Raw genomic sequence first — 17,501 nt, 5'->3', positions numbered from 1 at the left:
GGGGCCGATGTGAGACGTGTCCCCCCAGAGGGCGCCACAGCCAGCGAGCACCGCGCGCTGATGTCGGAGCTCAAGATCCTAATTCACATCGGTAACCACCTCAACGTGGTCAACCTCCTGGGGGCGTGCACCAAGCCGAAGGGTACGGAGCGGGGCGGCCCTCTGGGACGGCGAGACCCTGGGCGCAGGGCGCTGCGGGCGGGAGGGGCTGCAGGGCCGGGGCTGGCAGGCCCCCGGGGGCGCGGGTGCAAACGCGGAGCGCGCCCGCAGCGCGTCCTGGGTTCCGAACGCACGGCCGCTGCCCGGTCCCGCCGCAGGCCCCCTCATGGTGATCGTGGAGTATTGCAAGTACGGCAACCTCTCCAACTTCCTGCGCGCCAAGCGGGAGACCTTCAGGCCCTATGCAGTGAGTGGGCGGCCTGCGGGGCGCCGCGGGCGGCGGGGGAATGGAGGCGCCTCTGCGGTGGACGACTGGGCGCCCTCGAACCAGCTTCGTGCATCCGCAGGAGAAGTCTCCCGAGCAGCGCGGACGCTTCCGCGCCATGGTGGAGCTCGCCAGGCTGGATCGGAGGAGGCCAGGGAGCAGCGACAGGGTCCTCTTCGCACGGTTCTCGAAGAACCAGGGCGGAGCGAGGCGGGCTTCTCCAGACCAAGAAGGTTAGAGCCTGGCTTCTTCCACTTTCCTAGTGCCTGACGGGCCCGGTTATATCCCATGATCAGGCACCCTAGGGTAACCCAGCCTGGGGCCCTCAGCGGGGGCTTTCATGGGAGAGTGTGGAGTGGGCTCTGCCTTAGGAAGGGAAGACACCTCGGGGACAATTTTCACACAGATGTTTTACGATTGACTGGGTCATCAGAGGCTGAATAGGAGATTGCCCTGCAGGCAAGGCAGGCAGCGGAGGGCCAAGCAGCAGGTGCCCAGCCCCCACAGAGCAACAGTATTTACTGCTCTGGGAGTAGGACGTGGGTGTCCCAGAGGCTGAGGGGCAGGAGAGGGTGCTCTGGAGTAGGATGTGGGTGTCCCAGAGGCTGAGGGGCAGGAGAGGGTGCTCTGGAGTAGAATGTGGGTGTCCCAGAGACTGAGGGGCAGGAGAGGGTGCTCTGGGAGTAGGACGTGGGTGTCCCAGAGGCTGAGGGGTAGGAGAGGGGCTGACATGCTTGTTAGTTGTTCCCTGGGGCTGGGTAGATGGAGGCCGCGGAGGAGGCGCCTCCTGAGCTCACCTGGCTCCACTGTGCAGCTGAGGACCTGTGGCTGAGCCCACTGACCTTGGAAGACCTTGTCTGCTACAGCTTCCAGGTGGCCAGAGGAATGGAGTTCCTGGCTTCCCGAAAGGTGAGCTTCCCCTGAAGGCCCTTCAGACGGGAAAAGGGTGCATCCCCACCAGTCGCCAAGAAGTGCTTGGTTGTGGCTTCAACCTGCAATGGTTCTGTGGTCCATTAGTGTCTCTCCCACTTTGCAGAGGAGAAAACTGCCCAAAACATGGAGTTGACCTCCCAAGGTCTCTTGGCTAGTCAGCAGCAGAGTCTGTTTGACTCCACAACTTTCTCTGCTGTCCCCACAATTCCACAAGCTCTCTCCATGATGAGTCCTGGAGATGGATAGAAATCCTTCCCCAAAGGAGCACAGTTCAGGCAGGGCATCCCCATGGTCCCCACTGCTTGGGCACCCTGGAGTTTCGGGTGTGGGTATTACCCCAGGGGCCTGCACTGACAGCCCCCCTTCCGCCTCTCTGCACCCCAGTGCATCCACAGAGACCTGGCTGCTCGGAACATTCTGCTGTCAGAAAGCGACGTGGTGAAGATCTGTGACTTTGGCCTTGCCCGGGACATCTACAAAGACCCTGACTACGTCCGCAAGGGCAGTGTGAGTGCAGGCCATTGAGGAGAGGGAAGGTGGGGTGGAACAGGGGAAGGAGCGGGACCACAGGCTGCCTGTCCAGGAGAGGGAGGGCTGGCATAGGGTGAGGTGAGCTCCTTGGTTGGCCAGCCATGTGCCCAGCTGCTGGTGGACTCCCTGCCCCCAGGGGACCCTAGTGACCACTCCCCAACTTAGGCATCCTGGGTCAAGGAAATGGAGATGGGAGTTGACAAGCAGGGCCCCAGTGCTCCGAAAGGAAGCGGAGAAGGGAGTTGACCAGCCGGGCCCCAGTGCTCCGAAAGGAAGTGGATTTCGGAAGTGGAGAAGGGAGTTGACAAGCGGGGCCCCAGTGCTCCGAAAGGAAGTGGAGAAGGGAGTTGACCAGCCGGGCCCCAGTGCTCCAAAAGGAAGTGGATTTCGGAAGTGGAGAAGGGAGTTGACCAGCGGGCCCCAGTGCTCCGAAAGGAAGTGGAGATGGGAGTTGACCAGCAGGGTCCCCAGTGCTCCGAAAGGAAGTGGAGATGGGAGTTGACCAGCGGGGGCCCCAGTGCTCCGAAAGGAAGTGGAGAAGGGAGTTGACCAGCGGGGCCCATGCTCCGAAAGGAAGTGGAGATGGGAGTTGACCAGCCAGGCCCCAGTGCTCCAAAAGGAAGCGGAGAAGGGAGTTGACCAGCGGGCCCCAGTGCTCCGAAAGGAAGTGGAGATGGGAGTTGACCAGCGGGGCCCAGTGCTCCGAAAGGAAGTGGAGATGGGAGTTGACCAGCCAGGCCCCAGTGCTCCAAAGGAAGCGGAGAAGGGAGTTGACCAGCGGGCCCCAGTGCTCCGAAAGGAAGTGGAGATGGGAGTTGACCGGCAGGGCCCCAGTGCTCCGACTGGAACTTGTTCCGATTGTCTTTGCCCCGTGCCTTGGTCCATGCGGTGGGCCCTGACTCCCAGGGCCCGCTCTATGGGACCTGAGTGTGCAAAGCATTGCATGGCGTCTGTCCTGGAGATGGACCAGCTTGGTGCAGTATGTGGAACTCAGGAGGCGGAGTGTGCCTCGTGAGTGGAGCTCAGGCAGGGCAGCAGGTGCCTGGATGAGCCTCCAGGGTGGGTCAGGGTTCCGCCCCTGGGGGAGGAAGGGTGTCAGAGGGAGGGGGAGGAGCAGGATGGGCCCAGGGCCTGGGCTTGATGAGCCATCCAGCCCAGCATGGCCGCTGGTTGGAGGGAAGTGTCAGGTCGTCTGCAGTTACAAAAACCTCCCTGATGCCGTAAGCTGGGAAGAGAGGGGAGTGGGGGTGCTGGGGTGGAGGTAGAGGCCAGTCCAGAAGGGCCCTGGCCCTCGGGGCTCCCAGGTGGAGAGCATGAGAGGGAGAGACACAGCCGATGGCGGAGATGCCTCAGGAGCCCAGGAGGAGGGCGTCAGGAGTGATGGCCCGGCTTCTAGGGTGGGGACAGTGAGTGGATAGAGCGCGCTTGTCGGGGGAGATGGTGAGAGTGTGCAGGGGTGCGTTTCATCAGGAGGCTGGGCTGGAGGTCTAGGGCTGGAGGAAGGCGTGCAGTCTTCCCCGATACCCCTCCCCTGCTTGCGGGGAGATTGGGGCCCAGACAGGCCCAGGAGAACAGCAGCAGGTAGATACCTTCAACCCAGGCAGAGGGCCCTGTTAGGGGATGCCAGAGCGCCTGGCCTCAGCCCTCACTTCCCATCCACCCACCGCAGGACACGCTTCCCTCCGTCTCCCCATTCACAGCGGGACACGCTTCCCTCTGTCTCCCCAGGCCCGGCTGCCCCTGAAGTGGATGGCCCCTGAAAGCATCTTCGACAAGGTGTACACCACGCAGAGTGACGTGTGGTCCTTTGGGGTGCTTCTCTGGGAGATCTTCTCTCTGGGTGAGTGCAGGATGGGGTGCCGGTGGGGAGAGGAGGCGAGGTCACTGGCGGCAGGTTACACTTCCGGCCCTGCTGGAGTGAGGGACTGGGCACCTGGAGGTGTGTGCCGGGTCGTTCTGAAGCAGATGGTTTGTGGGCCACCAAGGGTCCCCCACCTCTCCGCAGCCAGGCCCAGCCTCCGAGAGGACTTTGCCTCCAACGTGGGCCACCCTCTGTGGGGTGCACATTGAAGCCTGGGCCAGGACTGAGCCTGTTCATATGGCAGCCCCAGAGGGAGCCCAGTGCCCAGTCAGCGGACGTGCCTACTCCAAGAGCTCCATGTGGGAACTCAGGCCCCGCTGCCAGCATGATGAAGTCTCCAGGCCAGGGTAGGGCAGTGAAGTTGAAACAGTTAAAATGTCACCAAGTGGCAACTGATCCACGCTACTGCGAGCAGGAAGAGTGTAGGAGGCGTGGGAGCTGGGGTAAGCTAGAGGGGCCCAAGGAGGGAGTTCAGCAGTCCAGGACAGGGAGCAGCAGGGGTTGGGGGGAGCAGCAGGGGTTGGGGGGAGCAGCAGGAGAAGCAACGAGAGGCAAGAGAGGCTCTGTTGAAACTGCCTGCAGGCGGCTCCCCCGCCGCTGATGATCCGGTAACCATGACGTCTACCGTGTCGCCAGTGCGTGGATGCTCTTGGCACCCCTAGCAAGCAGGCGGCACAGTCCTCTTTCAACCAAATGCACTAGAGCTGGGGAGGGCAGCAAATTGCCCAGGTCCGAGGTAGAGCACAGTCGGGTGAGCCATCTCCACCCCACCACGGATGGGGGAAGCAACAGGACGGGGTGACTTGGGGGGGAAGGGACAGGACAGGGTGACTTGGGGAAGGGACAGGATGGGGTGACTTGGGGAAGGGACAGGACAGGGTGACTTGGGGGGGAAGGGACAGGACAGGGTGACTTGAGGAAGGGACAGGACGGGGTGACTTGGGGAAGGGACAGGACGGGGTGAGTTGAGGAAGGGACAGGACGGGGTCACTTGGGGAAGGGACAGGACGGGGTGACTTGGGGAAGCAACAGGATGGGGTGACTTGGGGGGAAGGGACAGGACGGGGTGACTTGGGGAAGCAACAGGATGGGGTGACTTGGGGAAGGGACAGGACAGGGTGACTTGGGGGGGAAGGGACAGGACAGGGTGACTTGAGGAAGGGACAGGATGGGGTGACTTGGGGGGGAAGGGACAGGACGGGGTGACTTGGGGGGGAAGGGACAGGACGGGGTGACTTGGGGGGGAAGGGACAGGACAGGGTGACTTGGGGGGGAAGCAACAGGATGGGGTGACTTGGGGAAGGGACAGGACGGGCTGACTTGGGGGGAAGGGACAGGACAGGGTGACTTGAGGAAGGGACAGGATGGGGTGACTTGGGGGGGAAGGGACAGGATGGGGTGACTTGGGGAAGGGACAAGATGGGGTGACTTGGGGGGAAGGGACAGGACGGGGTGACTTGGGAAGGGACAGGACGGGGTGACGGGGGGAAAGGACAGGACGGGGTGACTTGGAGAAGGGACAGGACAAGGTGACTTGGGGAAGGGACAAGACGGGGTGACTTGGGGGGCTGGGCTGAGCCGCAGGAGGCTTGCTCCCCACCCACCTCCCCTTCCTGTTGTCAGGGGCCTCCCCATACCCTGGGGTGCAGATCAATGAGGAGTTCTGTCAGCAGCTGAGAGACGGCACAAGGATGAGGGCCCCGGAGCTGGCCACTCCCGCCATGTGAGCAGGTGTTGGGGGCAGCAAGCATCGGGGGCGTGGGGGTTGTGTCCATGAGAAGGTGGCATCAGGGAAGCCAGGGCCAGTAGGACAGGCCTGGGCACCACCCTCAAGACACACGGGTGGTCTGTAGGATAGCTGCGATGGGCACCAGGAGGGAAGGCCGGGTGCTGTCGGAACAGACAGAGCTGAGTGTTCAGGGAAAGCATCACCAGGAGGGGACACTGGGCTAACACTTGAAGGGGGAACGAGGGTAGCTGGACAAGAGTGGGAGACGTGTCAGGAGGAGGGCAGAGTGTGTGAGAGGGCCCAGGAAGGCTGGGGAACTGAAGGTGCTGGGGCGGGGGTGGGGTGCGTGCAGTCCAGCAGCCCACGTGATCCTGCAGACGCCGCATCATGCTGAACTGCTGGTCCGGAGACCCCAAGGCGAGACCTGCATTCTCGGAGCTGGTGGAGATCCTGGGGGACCTGCTCCAGGGCAGGGGTCTGCAAGTGAGCCCCTTCCCCACCCTGTTCTACTACGGCCTTTGGCCCCTGCCCTGGGTCCCTGGCCCCAACTGCCCCTCTAAGCCCCTCTAAGCCCCTCTAGGCTCTGCCCACCTCTCAGCTGCTAGGCTAGGGTGGTGCAGTCCTGGGCCCCTACCCACACCTCGTCCCTGCACCCTTGCATCTTTCTGTTGAGCACACACCCACTGCACACCTATGCTGCCTGCTCCAGGTGCTGTGTGGATAGTCAGAGCCTGTCCCTGCCCAAGGGGAAACCTAGGCTGGTCCCCCCCGGCCTGCGAGACAGCCCCATCTCCCTGGCATCATCATGATGCATTCCTTCACCTGGTGCCAGTTCTGTCCTCCACTCCACTGAGCACACGGACCCTTGACCTGTGTGTGCTGACATCTCTCCCTCCCCACGTGGTGCTCCTCCAGGGTGGGGGATGGAGCCGGCTCGTGACCCAGCTCAAGGTGGGGCCTGGAGCAAGGACCAGGGAGCGGCCTGTTGCCCAGGCCTTAGGGACTGGAATGGGTGCTGTGGGTCTAGTTCCATCCAAAGAAGAAGGTAGGAAGTGCTGGCCCGAGTTCCTGAGGCTGCCGGCTCAGCCAGGGACTGGAGGAGGGATGATCCAGCTGAACCCCAGCCTGCCCCACCTGCCTCATCCATAAATGTACCTGGAAGGGCTGTTGGGAGAACTTAGCGAGGCTGGCACAGCCAGCATTCTGCTACCTGGACCCCTTATCTGTCTTGACGGCTGAGATGCGCCGGCTTCTGGCATGAGCTCGCTTCCTCCTTGGAGCACTCACATGCCCGCATGATCTGTTAGGACCCTATTTCAGGGGTTGGGGCCCAAGCAGTCCCGAGGGCAGAGCGAGGGCTGAGGGCAGGGCGAGGGCTGAGTGCGGGGGTGAGGGCTGAGGGCAGTGGCTGGTGGTTTCTGGCCTGGCTGCCTCTCCTGTTCCCGCCAGGAGGAAGACGAGGTCTGCATGGCCCCGCGCGGCTCTCAGAGCTCAGAAGAGGGCAGCTTCTCGCAGGTGTCCACCATGGCCCTACACATCGTCCAGGCTGACGCTGAGGACAGCCCACCAAGCCTGCAGCGCCACAGCCTGGCCGCCAGGTCAGCTGTCCTGCAGGTCCAGGAATGGGGTGGGGAAAGCCATGTGGACAAGGAGCATTTTATCCCTCTGCGTCATCGGGGGAAAGCAAATCACGCAATGTCAGAGACCGGTGTGCACGAACTCAGAGCAGAGAGTGGCTTTAAATGACCCACTGCAGCGTCCTTCCAAGGCCATGTGACCTGGCCGCGTGCTTGTTTTTGAGTCCTGTCCACCCACCAGTGTCCCCTCACCCCAACATCAAGGGTACTTTTTATTTATTTATTTATTTTTTGAGACAGAGTCTCACTCTGTCGCCCAGGCTGGAGTGCAGTGGCGCCATCTCTGCTCACTGCAAGCTCCGCCTCCCGGGTTCACGCCATTCTCCTGCCTCAGCCTCCCGAGTAGATGGGACTACAGGCGCCCACCACCACGCCCGGCTAATTTTTTGTATTTTTAGTAGAGACGGGGTTTCACCGTGTTAACCAGGATGGTCTCGATCTCCTGACCTCATGATCCACCCGCCTCGGCCTCCCAGCAAAGTGCTGGGATTACAGGCGTGAGCCACTGCGCCCGGCAAGGGTACTTTTTCTCACGGAGAGGTGGAGTGGACTGCGTTTGGGCCAAGATTCCTCCCAGGAATCTCTGATTATCTAAATCACTGATTAGTCTGGGTGTGAGTCCCCAAGAGTCCTTGGGAGCAGGGAAGGTCTCCGACTGTGAGGTATGGTCAGGAGGAGAACGTAACCTAATTCCCAGAACTCTGCCCAGGCCCTCTTATCCCTGGCATTTCACACTCAGGATGGCTGTGCTGCCCACATTCACAGCAGTGTTGCTGAGATGCAGGCTCTGCATCCTGTCCCTCTGCCCTAGCATATGGCAGGGCTAGGCCTGGGGGACAACAACAGTTAGCTGGATTCTGCCAGGCTCCTTCCACAAACCCCTCAACATGTGCCTTAGTGCACCCACGTACGGGCAGGGCAGTCGGCGGCTTGCAGCCCCAGGGCTGCCTGGCTGACCCAGGGTAGCCCATTCCCGGGAGGAGCTCCATGCCACACGGAGCTGGATGCCCCCTCACTTCCCATCACAGAGCTCAGCAGTGGACTTGGGAGGAAACACAGCCCAGGGTGGGGGTGCACACCCAGGCCCTGCTGCTGGGGCTGTGGGGTAGACATCTGAGGCCAGGCCCATGGAGGAGCCCCTGCCAGCACTCAGACCCAGGCCCGTCCATACTCCTGCCCCAGGCTGGAGGTCCTTTCCAGGAGAAGAGGAGGCACAGGGACGGCGGAGAGAACTTCGAGGAGGGTTGCTGCGGCGCATTCCTCAGCACCTTCTGATTTCTCCCCACAGGTATTACAACTGGGTGTCCTTTCCCGGGTGCCTGGCCAGAGGGGCTCAGACCCGTGGTTCCTCCAGGATGAAGACATTTGAGGAATTCCCCATGACCCCAACAACCTACAAAGCCTCTGTGGTACTTCACATGAAGGGTGGGGGCTGCGCTCTGGGGTCAGGGCTGGGGCCGCCTCAGGGGAGGCAGCGTCAGGAATTCGTAAGGCAAATGGCAGAACCCAACAACTGTCCTTTGAAAGTGCAAGTCCAGGGAGAGCCTTGGGCTCATTTGGGCCCTCCCGCGATGCCACGACTCACAGCTGCTTTCTGTCCTGTGCCTTCGTCACCCCCACACGAGGCCTCCCCTCCTCAGCAGCGTAGAAACCCCAGTGGAAGGACAGCTCCTCCTCGGTGGCAGGTTCAGGGGTCCTGGGCCTGGTCAGTGAGCGCTGGGCAGATGGGCCCCATGGGAGCCCTTGGCCAGACCACAGGGACCTGGGTTCCTGCCTCCAGGGCCACTTGGAGATGTTGGGGGACTCTGAAAAGATCGCAGTTTCCCTCCCGTGTAATTCAAAATAAAAACCACACCAATCCACAGTCGAAGGGTAGCAAAGCCCCCCAAACCGGGAGGCAGCCTCACGTTGATCATTTTTTTGAACCATGAGCTGCCAGGTTGTGAGGCCTGTCCCTGGTTTTCCCACAGCTCCTGCTCTTTCACACACTGAGCATATGCTTAGCCACCATGCAGGTCCCCTAGTATGAGGTGTCCACGGGCCACACACAGCCCCCCGACCTCAGTGTCTCCCTCCATGGCAGGGGCCTGTGACCCTCACCCTAAGATGGAACGGACGCCTTGTTTCCGGCTCAGCTTCCCAGGGACAGGTGTTAGGTCAGCCGCACCGCAGGGTCATGTCCCGCTTTCCTGGCTGGGGGTGGCTGCCCTGCAGGAGGGCCTCAGGCGGGACCCACAGCCTGGCTTGTCCTCTCCACACAGGACAACCAGACAGACAGTGGGATGGTGCTGGCCTCGGAGGAGTTTGAGCAGATAGAGAGCAGGCATAGACAAGAAAGCGGCTTCAGGTAAGGGCTTCATGAGCCTCCTGCACTGCAGGTATCCACATTGCCCTCCCCTGGAGGAGGGAGGTTGGGGCCTGGGTGTGCCCAGCCCTCGTCCTGGAACCTTTCATGGCTCCCTATGACCTTTTTGCGTGTTCAAAGTGAGCTGCCCTGAGACTCCACCACAGGAGCCCATCCCTGTCACATGCTGACCATGTGGGTGCTGGTCCCAACACCTCCCTGTCATCTGACAGAGCTCAGATGCTGTGTCTTTCTGACACCACACGTAACCCACCATGCCCAGGGCACACACACTCTCCTCCAGGTTGGGGAGGCCGCCCCAGCCCCAAAACCCCTGAACTTCACCCAATGGCTCCAGAAGCCGGATAGATACTGTAATCTGAACTGGCTGGTGTAGGGTCCGGCCCTACGGGGTGTAGCGGGTGTTCTCCCCATGTGTGGAGACGAGAGAGCGTAAGAAATAAAGACAGAAGACAGAGATAAAGAGAAAACAGCTGGGCCCGGGGGACCACTACCATCAAGACATGGAGACCGGTAGTGGCCCCGAATGGCTGGGTGCGCTGGTATTTATTGCATACAAGACAAGGGGGCAGGGTAAGGAGGGTGAGTCATCCAAGTGGTTGATAAGGTCGAGCAAGTCACATGATCATGGGACAGGGGGCCCTTCCCTCTTAGGTAGCCGAGCAGAGAGAGAAGGCAGCATACGTCAGCGTTTTCTTCTCTTGCACTTATAAGAAAGATTAAAGACTTGAAGACTTTCACTATTTCTTCTACCGCTACCTACTACGAACTTCAAAGAGGAACCAGGAGTACAGGAGGAACATGAAAGTGGACAAGGAGCGTGAACACTGAAGCACCACAGGGAGGGGTTATGCCTCCGGATGACTGCGGGCCAGGCCTGGATAATATCCAGCTTCCCAGAAGAAGCTGGTGGAGCAGAGTGTTCCCTGACTCCTCCAAGGAAAGGAGACTCCCTTTCATGGTCTGCTAAGTAACGGGTGCCTTCCCAGACAGTGGCGTTACTGCTTGACCAAGGAGCCCTCAAGCGGCCCTTATGCGGGCGTGACAGAGGGCTCACCTCGTGCCTTCACAATGTTCCTTCAGTACCTGATCCTATACCCGCCGGTTATTCCTTGGTAATATGAGTAATACATCAAAGAGTAATATTAAAAGCTAATTAATCATGTTTATACTAATGATTGATAATGTCCATGATCATCTCTATATCTAATTTGTATTATGACTATTCTTATTCTATTTTCTTTATTTTATACACATATATATATATGTATTTTTTTTTTTTTTTTGAGGCAGTCTCACTCTGTCTCCCAGGCTGGAGTGCAGTGGCGCAATCTCTGCTCACTGCAAGCTCCACCTCCCGGGTTCACGCCATTCTCCTGCTTCAGCCTTCCGAGTAGCTAGGACTATAGGCGCCCGCCACCACGCCCGGCTAATTTTTTTGTGTTTTTTTTTAGTAGAGACGGGGTTTCACCATGTTAGCCAGGATGGTCTCGATCTCCTGACCTCGTGATCCGCCCACCTCAGCCTCCCAAAGTGCCGGGATTACAGGCGTGAGCCACCGCACCCGGCCACTGTTTTCTTTATTATACTGAAACAGTTTGTGCCTTCAGTCTCTTGCCTCAGTACCTGGGTGATCCTTCACCCACAGGCTGGGATGTATTTTGACAACAGAGAAATACCCACATATGCCTGTCCAGATAGAAAGTGAACTCCATTTACCCAACATGATAGCCAGGGGAAAAACAGTGTCGGCCAATTTGAACATTGAAACTTTTAAGGATATAGATTTAAACAAAGACTTTAGTGTCTGCTTAAAAGATTCACTTTATTTTTTATTTTTATTTTTGTTTTTCGAGACAGAGTCTCACTCTGTCACCCAGGCTAGAGTGCAGTGGTGCGATCTCGGCTCACCGCAACCTCCGCCTCCTGGGTTCACGTGATTATCCTGCCTCAGCCTCTTGAGTAGCTGGGATTATAGGCGTGTGCCACCACGCCCAACTAATTTTTTTTTTTTTTTTTAGTAGAGATGGGGTTTCACCACGTTGGCCAGGCTGGTCCTGAACTCCTGGCCTCAAGTGATCTGCCCTCCTCAGCCTCCCAGAGTGCTGGGATTACAGGTATGAGCCACCACGCCCGGCTCATCAGGTGACTTCTGTTAGTACCCGGTTTTGGAAAATTAATGGTGGTCACATTTACGGAAATAGCTTTGGGCTAATTTTTCTTCACCAAACAGCATTTCGACATTCAAAAAACAAGGTAATTAAGTAAAAGGTATAGTAGAGGATGAACGCCACGTAAATTCAAACCTTCGCGCACCTTCGAGAAACAGCACAGCTCCTTGAGATCAAAGAAGGCCGCTCAGCTAGGAGACAGTGACCTAGGAGCCTGTGGCTGAGCTAGGAGACAGACTCCGTATAAATGTGAGTTGGGGACTCAACACCAGGACCTGCACGGTGGGAGAGTCAGATAGGGCCGTCCCATGAGAGGAGAGTGTGACGAGTTCCTTGGGGATGTGGCAACACAGACCCGGGGGTGACGGAGGAGACGGGGCTGCGAGGAGAGCTCCCTTGTCAAGCCCGAGGCACTGGGCAGCCATCTTGCTTCTGAAAGGGCAGCAAACCAGAAGAGAGTGCAGACCCTTGGATGCTTGGTGGTAGAGGAAGAAGAAAGTTCCAGAAGATATGGGTCCTAAGGAAGCAAGATAGTATCCAGAAGTCAGAAGAAGACACATGATGGATTTGTTCATTTGAGAAACTGCACCACCCTATATCGGCAGCAGAGGGCACTGTTTTTTGTCCTCTGTTCACGATGAGCCAAGAAGAGGTGCCGCAGGTCTCTGGCGGGTGCATCCGCTTGGCATACAGAATGCTGTGCAAACAGGTGCAAGGAGAGAATGTGCCTTGGGGAGTGTGTGGGGAGAAGAAGGAGGAATCTGTCTAGTCCTTCGCTGTCTCCTGTTAACCACTGGTCGGCAGTCGCCCCATGGGGGGTCACCTCCTCACTCCTGGGTTACACCATCCAGCCCCCTCAGTACCCACTTAGGATGCCAGAGCCCGTGCCTATAGATGTGGCTTTTCACCTGCATCTGGGGTGGAAGGAGATCAGCAAACTGGGCTTGCAGTCACTCAGCGTGGCTGCATGGAGCCAGTGGAGGGCCTAGCTCTTCTGGGTAAGAGACTAGCTGGCCCCTGGTGGCAGGATGATACGGGACATGTATGAGCCTTCAGAAGGAAGAATGCACTCAAAGGAACTTGAGATGATGCCAAAGATATGGGTTTGAGGTGGTACTTTTAAGTGAAGGAATGTAGGATGCCTCCAAAATCCCTAGTCCCATCCACAGGAGAAGTGGCTATTTCTGGTGTAGGAAATCCTAACATGAATAATCCTGAACCCCCAAAAAAGCACCATCCATACAAAGTTATAGGAACAAGACAGAACATTAGAGTTAAAACTTCCCAGTAGACAATTGTTTAAAAGAAACGGGAAAATGAACAAAATGCTCCAACATGAATTAAACATATAAGGAAACAAGCAGCTCTCACCTGTAATCACAGCACCTTGGGAGGCTGAGGCAGGAGGATCACCTGAGGCCCGGAGTTCGAGACCAACCTGGGCAACAGAAGGAGACGCTGTCTCTACAAATAATAATTTTAAAAATTAAATGGGTGTGGTGGCCCATGCCTGTGGTAGCAGCTACTGGGCAGGCTGAGGTGGGAGAGTTGCTCGAGCCCAGAAGGTTGAGGCTGCAGTGAGCCATGATCGTGCCACTGCACTCCAGGCTGGGCAACACAGCAAGACCCCATTTTGGGGGGAAAAACCCCGATAAATCCTTTCTAAAACTAGGGCACAACAGGGACAATATGTATGAGCAGACTGATAGTGGCAGACACAGAGGATGGACATGAAAAGAGGAAAACAAAACTAAAATGAAACAGGCAAAAGGATCAGAAAGAAAGTGACAGGAATAGAAAAGATCCAATATATATAAAATTGGGAGTCCCAGAGGAAGAAAATGCAAACAGTAAAAGAACTAATATTTTAAACTTACAGTCAAGAGTTTTCAGTAGCAACATGCAAAGCACCAAACAAGAAATCAACATCTTCAAAAAATGCAAAGAAAGCGAGTGCTTGAGGATGGTGCATGATAGGGCAGGGGCAGAAACCACCTCCTAGGCCAAGACGAGAGGCCTGGATTTGCTTCGTGGAGTGGCAGGAAGCCGTTGGAGGGTGTGTCAGGAGGAGAATGACACAGTGTAACTTGAAGGACCTCTCTGAAGGGTGGACCACGAAGCACAGCAGTCCGTGGGAGGATGTCACAGAGCCGGCAAGGACGCAGCTGGCTCCTCAGGAGGGGCCAGGAATGGAGATGCACGGATGTGTCCTGGAGTTAGAGTGGACAGGACTTCTGGATGGATTGGGTATGAAGAGTGAGGGGAAGGAGGAAGCAAGGAGAACCCCAGGGTGCTTGGCTTGAGCGGCTGCGGGGATGTTGGTGCCGTTCACTGAGATGGGCAAGACAGAGTGAGAACTGGGTTGGGGGATGAAGTTGGACATTCTTCACAGTCTCGGGTCCAGGCTAGGGACAGAGCTCCAGTGAGTGCTGAATCAGATCGATCCACTTTGCTGTTTGAGTCTAGTCTGTGTGTGTTTTCTGAAGTCTGAACACATCCCGTGCTCCGCTGGGTCCTTGGTGGTTCCCATCAAACCCTGACAGGGCTCCCGTCCCTCCTTGTTTTTTGTTTGTTTGTTTTTGAGTCAGAGTCTCACTTTGTCACCCAGGCTGGAGTGCAGCGGCACGATCTTGGCTCACTGAAACCTCCACCTCCTGGGATCAAGCAATTTTTTTGTTTGAGATGGAGTCTCACTCTTGCCCAGGCTGGAGTGCAGTGGCCCAGTCTTGGCTCACTGCAAGCTCCGCCTCCCGGGTTCACGCCATTCTCCTGCCTCAGCCTCCCGAGTAGCTGGGACTACAGGCGGCCGCCACTGCGCCCGGCTAATTTTTTGTATTTTTAGTAGAGACGGGGTTTCACCGTGTTAGCCAGGATGGTCTTGATCTCCTGACCTCATGATCCACCCACCTCAGCCTCCCAAAGTGCTGGGATTACAGGCGTGAGCCACTGCGCCCGGCCTCAAGCAATTGTTTCACTTAGCTGGGACCACAGGCGTGCACCACCATGCCTGGCTAATTTTTGTATTTTCTGTAGAGACGGGGTTTCCCCATGTTGCCTGGGCTGGTCTCTAACTCCTGGCCTGAAGCCATCCGCCTGCCTAGGCCTCTCAAGTACTGGGATTACCAGTGTGCACCACCCACCACCCGGCCTTCTTCTCTTACTAACACCACCTTCCCTGTCTTGGCAGCTGTAAAGGACCTGGCCAGAATGTGGATGTGACCAGGGCACACCCTGACTCCCAAGGGAGGCGGCGGCGGCCTGACCGGGGGGCCCGAGGAGGCCAGGTGTTTTACAACAGCGAGTATGGGGAGCTGTCGGAGCCAAGCAAGGAGGACCACTGCTCCCCATCTGCCCGCGTGACTTTCTTCACAGACAACAGCTACTAAGCAGCATCGGACAAGACCCCCAGCACTTGGGGGTTCAGGCCCGGCAGGGCGGGCAGAGGGCTGGAGGCCCAGGTTGGGAACTCATCTGGTTTAACTCTGGTGGCACAGGAGTGTCCTCTTCCCTCTCTGCAGGCTTCCCAGCTAGGAAGAGCAGGACTCCAGGCCCAAGGCTCCCGGAATTCTGTCACCACGACTGGCCAGGGCCACGCTCCAGCTGCCCCGGCCCCTCCCCCTGAGATTCAGATGTCATTTAGTTCAGCATCCGCAGGTGCTGGTCCCGGGGCCAGCACTTCCACGGGAATGTCTCTTTGGTGACGTCCTTTCATCACACTGGGTGGTGGCCTGGTCCCTGTTTTCCCACGAGGAATCTGTGGGTCTGGGAGTCACACAGTGATAGCATATCAGAGCGGAGGTCTCCCAAACGCTGTGTCCTCCTCAGGCACACGGCAACTCTTCCCACGAGGGCTGGCTGGCCTCACCCGCCCCTGCACAGTTGAAGGGAGGGGCTGTGTTTCCATCTCAAAGAAACAAGGGATTTGCAGGGTCCTCTTCTGGGCCTGACCAAACAGCTAACTAGCCCCTGGGGTGGCCACCAGTATGAATGACACGCCGGCAACACAAAGGCAGCCCGCACACCTGTGCCTGGGTGTTGAGAGCCAGTCTGCAGGTCTTTTTCACAGAACTTCACAGGCTGTTACAGCTGCTGAGAAGAATTTGCTTTCTGAGTTCAGCCTGGAAGGCGCCCAGGGACAGCTGCACTGAGTCTAGCTGACTCTGACCCCCGCCCCAGGTCAAGGCCGGCAGAGCAGTCAGTGCCTCTGGAGAAGGCCCCCACTATCCCACCTGGCCCAGACTCCGAGGAGCCTGGGTCTGGAGCTGTCGGCCTGGTTCTTCCCTTTAGAGCCCGGATCTGCCACCTGCGGCCCCTCCCAAGCCGTGAACCAGCTCATGAGAGATGAGCACTGTGGGATCCACTCGGGAAGGCTCGGGGCTGGCACAAAGGACCACCCAGCATTGCCCTATGCCACCCAGCACTCAGTGGACGTTCTGGGGCCCTGCCTTCAGCCTTTTCCTGCCCTGTGCCTGACATCAGCACCCTGGCTGGTCAGAATGCCGCCCTCCCAGAGGAGCAGCCGAGAGATCCCCTGAAGGCTGGAGGTATTCTGCTTAGGACCCCTATCCCAGCTCACGGTGCCCAACCATCTCACCAGGAGAAAGACCCGCGTCCCCGCATTAGAACCATGGAGACTGACCACCACCCTGACTCCCCAAACCCACCCACAAGACGCTTGCAGGACAGGCGCCGCGCAGCGAGCAGGGGCTTGCTCGGCTGACCCTCCCCTCCCCACCTCCCCGACTGCACGTTACTCCAGGATACGCTGAGTGCATGGATCGGTCATCTTCGTCGTCCCCGTGGGCCTCCCCCTTCCTCTGCATGTCGTCCAATGTGGGACTGGCATGTCGGGCTTCCCTAGGAGGATCTGGAGGTTGTTCTCTGCAGAGGACCAGCCTGGCCCCTGGCGCGCACCTCTGCTCCCTTCTCCTCACTGCCCACCGGGAAAAAACCTACTATGCCCTTCTAGACCATGTTCTGAGAAAAGATCGAAAATATTTAACAAGCGATAATAATAAATCTGATGCCAGTCTTTGTGTGTGTTGCGGACGGAAGTGTTGCTTTTATTGTTTTTGCTTCTGTAATAAATCTAAATGGGAATACAGAACAGCCTCCACACTGGGTTTGAACTTTTTTTTTTTTTTTTTTTTTTTTTGAGACAGTTTTGCTCTTTTCCCCAGGTTGGAGTTCAGTGGCGTGATCTCGGCTCACTGCAACCTCCGTCTTCCGGTTTCAAGCAATTCTTCTGCCTCAGCCTCCTGAGTAGCTGGGATTACAGGCACCTGCCACCACGCCCAGCTAATTTTTGTATTTTTAGTAGAGATGGGGTTTCACCATGTTGGCCAGGCTGGGCTCGAACTCCTGGCCTCAGCCTCCCAAAAGTGCTGGGATTACAGGCGTGAGCCACCGCGCCCGGCCGCTTTTTTTGTTTTGGTTGGTTGGTTTGTAGAAATGAGGTCTCACTGTGTTGTCCAGACTGGGTTTGGACATTTTAACTTTCCATCATAATTGACTGAATTTAGCCACTGACCTTGACATAGGTGTCAACCCAGGTGTCCACTAACAGGGTGTCCCCCCATGCCCAGGGCTGAGCGGCTCTCCAAGCCCAAAGTATGCCCCTGTGTGTTGGGAACTGAAACACCTCCGTGCTCCCATCCCGTACCATTTCCTAGCAGGGCTGCGCTCACACTTCTGGGCTCCTCTGGTCCTTCCTGGGCTGGACCTTCAGGGCTGGGCTCAAGTGTCCCTGCAGGACCCAGCCGCCCTCTCACACCCAAGAGCACCACTCACTCCAGGCTGTGTGGATGGAAACAGCCAGCGAGTGGGGAGGGAGGAGTCACACCAGGCTAC

General features: G+C 57.8%; 1 protein-coding gene across 4 annotated transcripts in view; it reads left to right on the top strand.

The window, feature by feature from the left end:
• FLT4 (fms related receptor tyrosine kinase 4) overlaps window positions 1-16,741 on the top strand; it is a 46,320-nt gene extending 29,579 nt beyond the window's left edge. For 2 of the 4 annotated variants that reach the window (XM_024247110.3, XM_054556675.2), the window contains exons 19-30: window positions 29-142; window positions 318-406; window positions 507-657; window positions 1,239-1,333; window positions 1,742-1,864; window positions 3,617-3,728; window positions 5,373-5,472; window positions 5,856-5,961; window positions 6,928-7,076; window positions 8,404-8,524; window positions 9,377-9,462; window positions 14,839-16,741. In XM_024247110.3, the coding sequence (XP_024102878.3) occupies window positions 29-142; window positions 318-406; window positions 507-657; window positions 1,239-1,333; window positions 1,742-1,864; window positions 3,617-3,728; window positions 5,373-5,472; window positions 5,856-5,961; window positions 6,928-7,076; window positions 8,404-8,524; window positions 9,377-9,462; window positions 14,839-15,037 (1,445 nt within the window). In that variant the 3' untranslated portion in view covers window positions 15,038-16,741. Of the gene's footprint in view, window positions 1-28; window positions 143-317; window positions 407-506; window positions 658-1,238; window positions 1,334-1,741; window positions 1,865-3,616; window positions 3,729-5,372; window positions 5,473-5,855; window positions 5,962-6,927; window positions 7,077-8,403; window positions 8,525-9,376; window positions 9,463-10,194; window positions 10,628-14,838 lie in introns of those variants that run through there. The other 2 variants (XM_054556677.2, XM_054556676.2) reach the window with 2 other exon arrangements.
• Window positions 16,742-17,501: the final 760 nt, after the last annotated feature.

Source organism: Pongo abelii, chromosome 4 (genome assembly GCF_028885655.2).
Source record: "Pongo abelii isolate AG06213 chromosome 4, NHGRI_mPonAbe1-v2.0_pri, whole genome shotgun sequence".
NCBI lineage: Eukaryota > Metazoa > Chordata > Mammalia > Primates > Hominidae > Pongo > Pongo abelii.
This window is presented reverse-complemented; position numbering and strand designations above follow the sequence as displayed.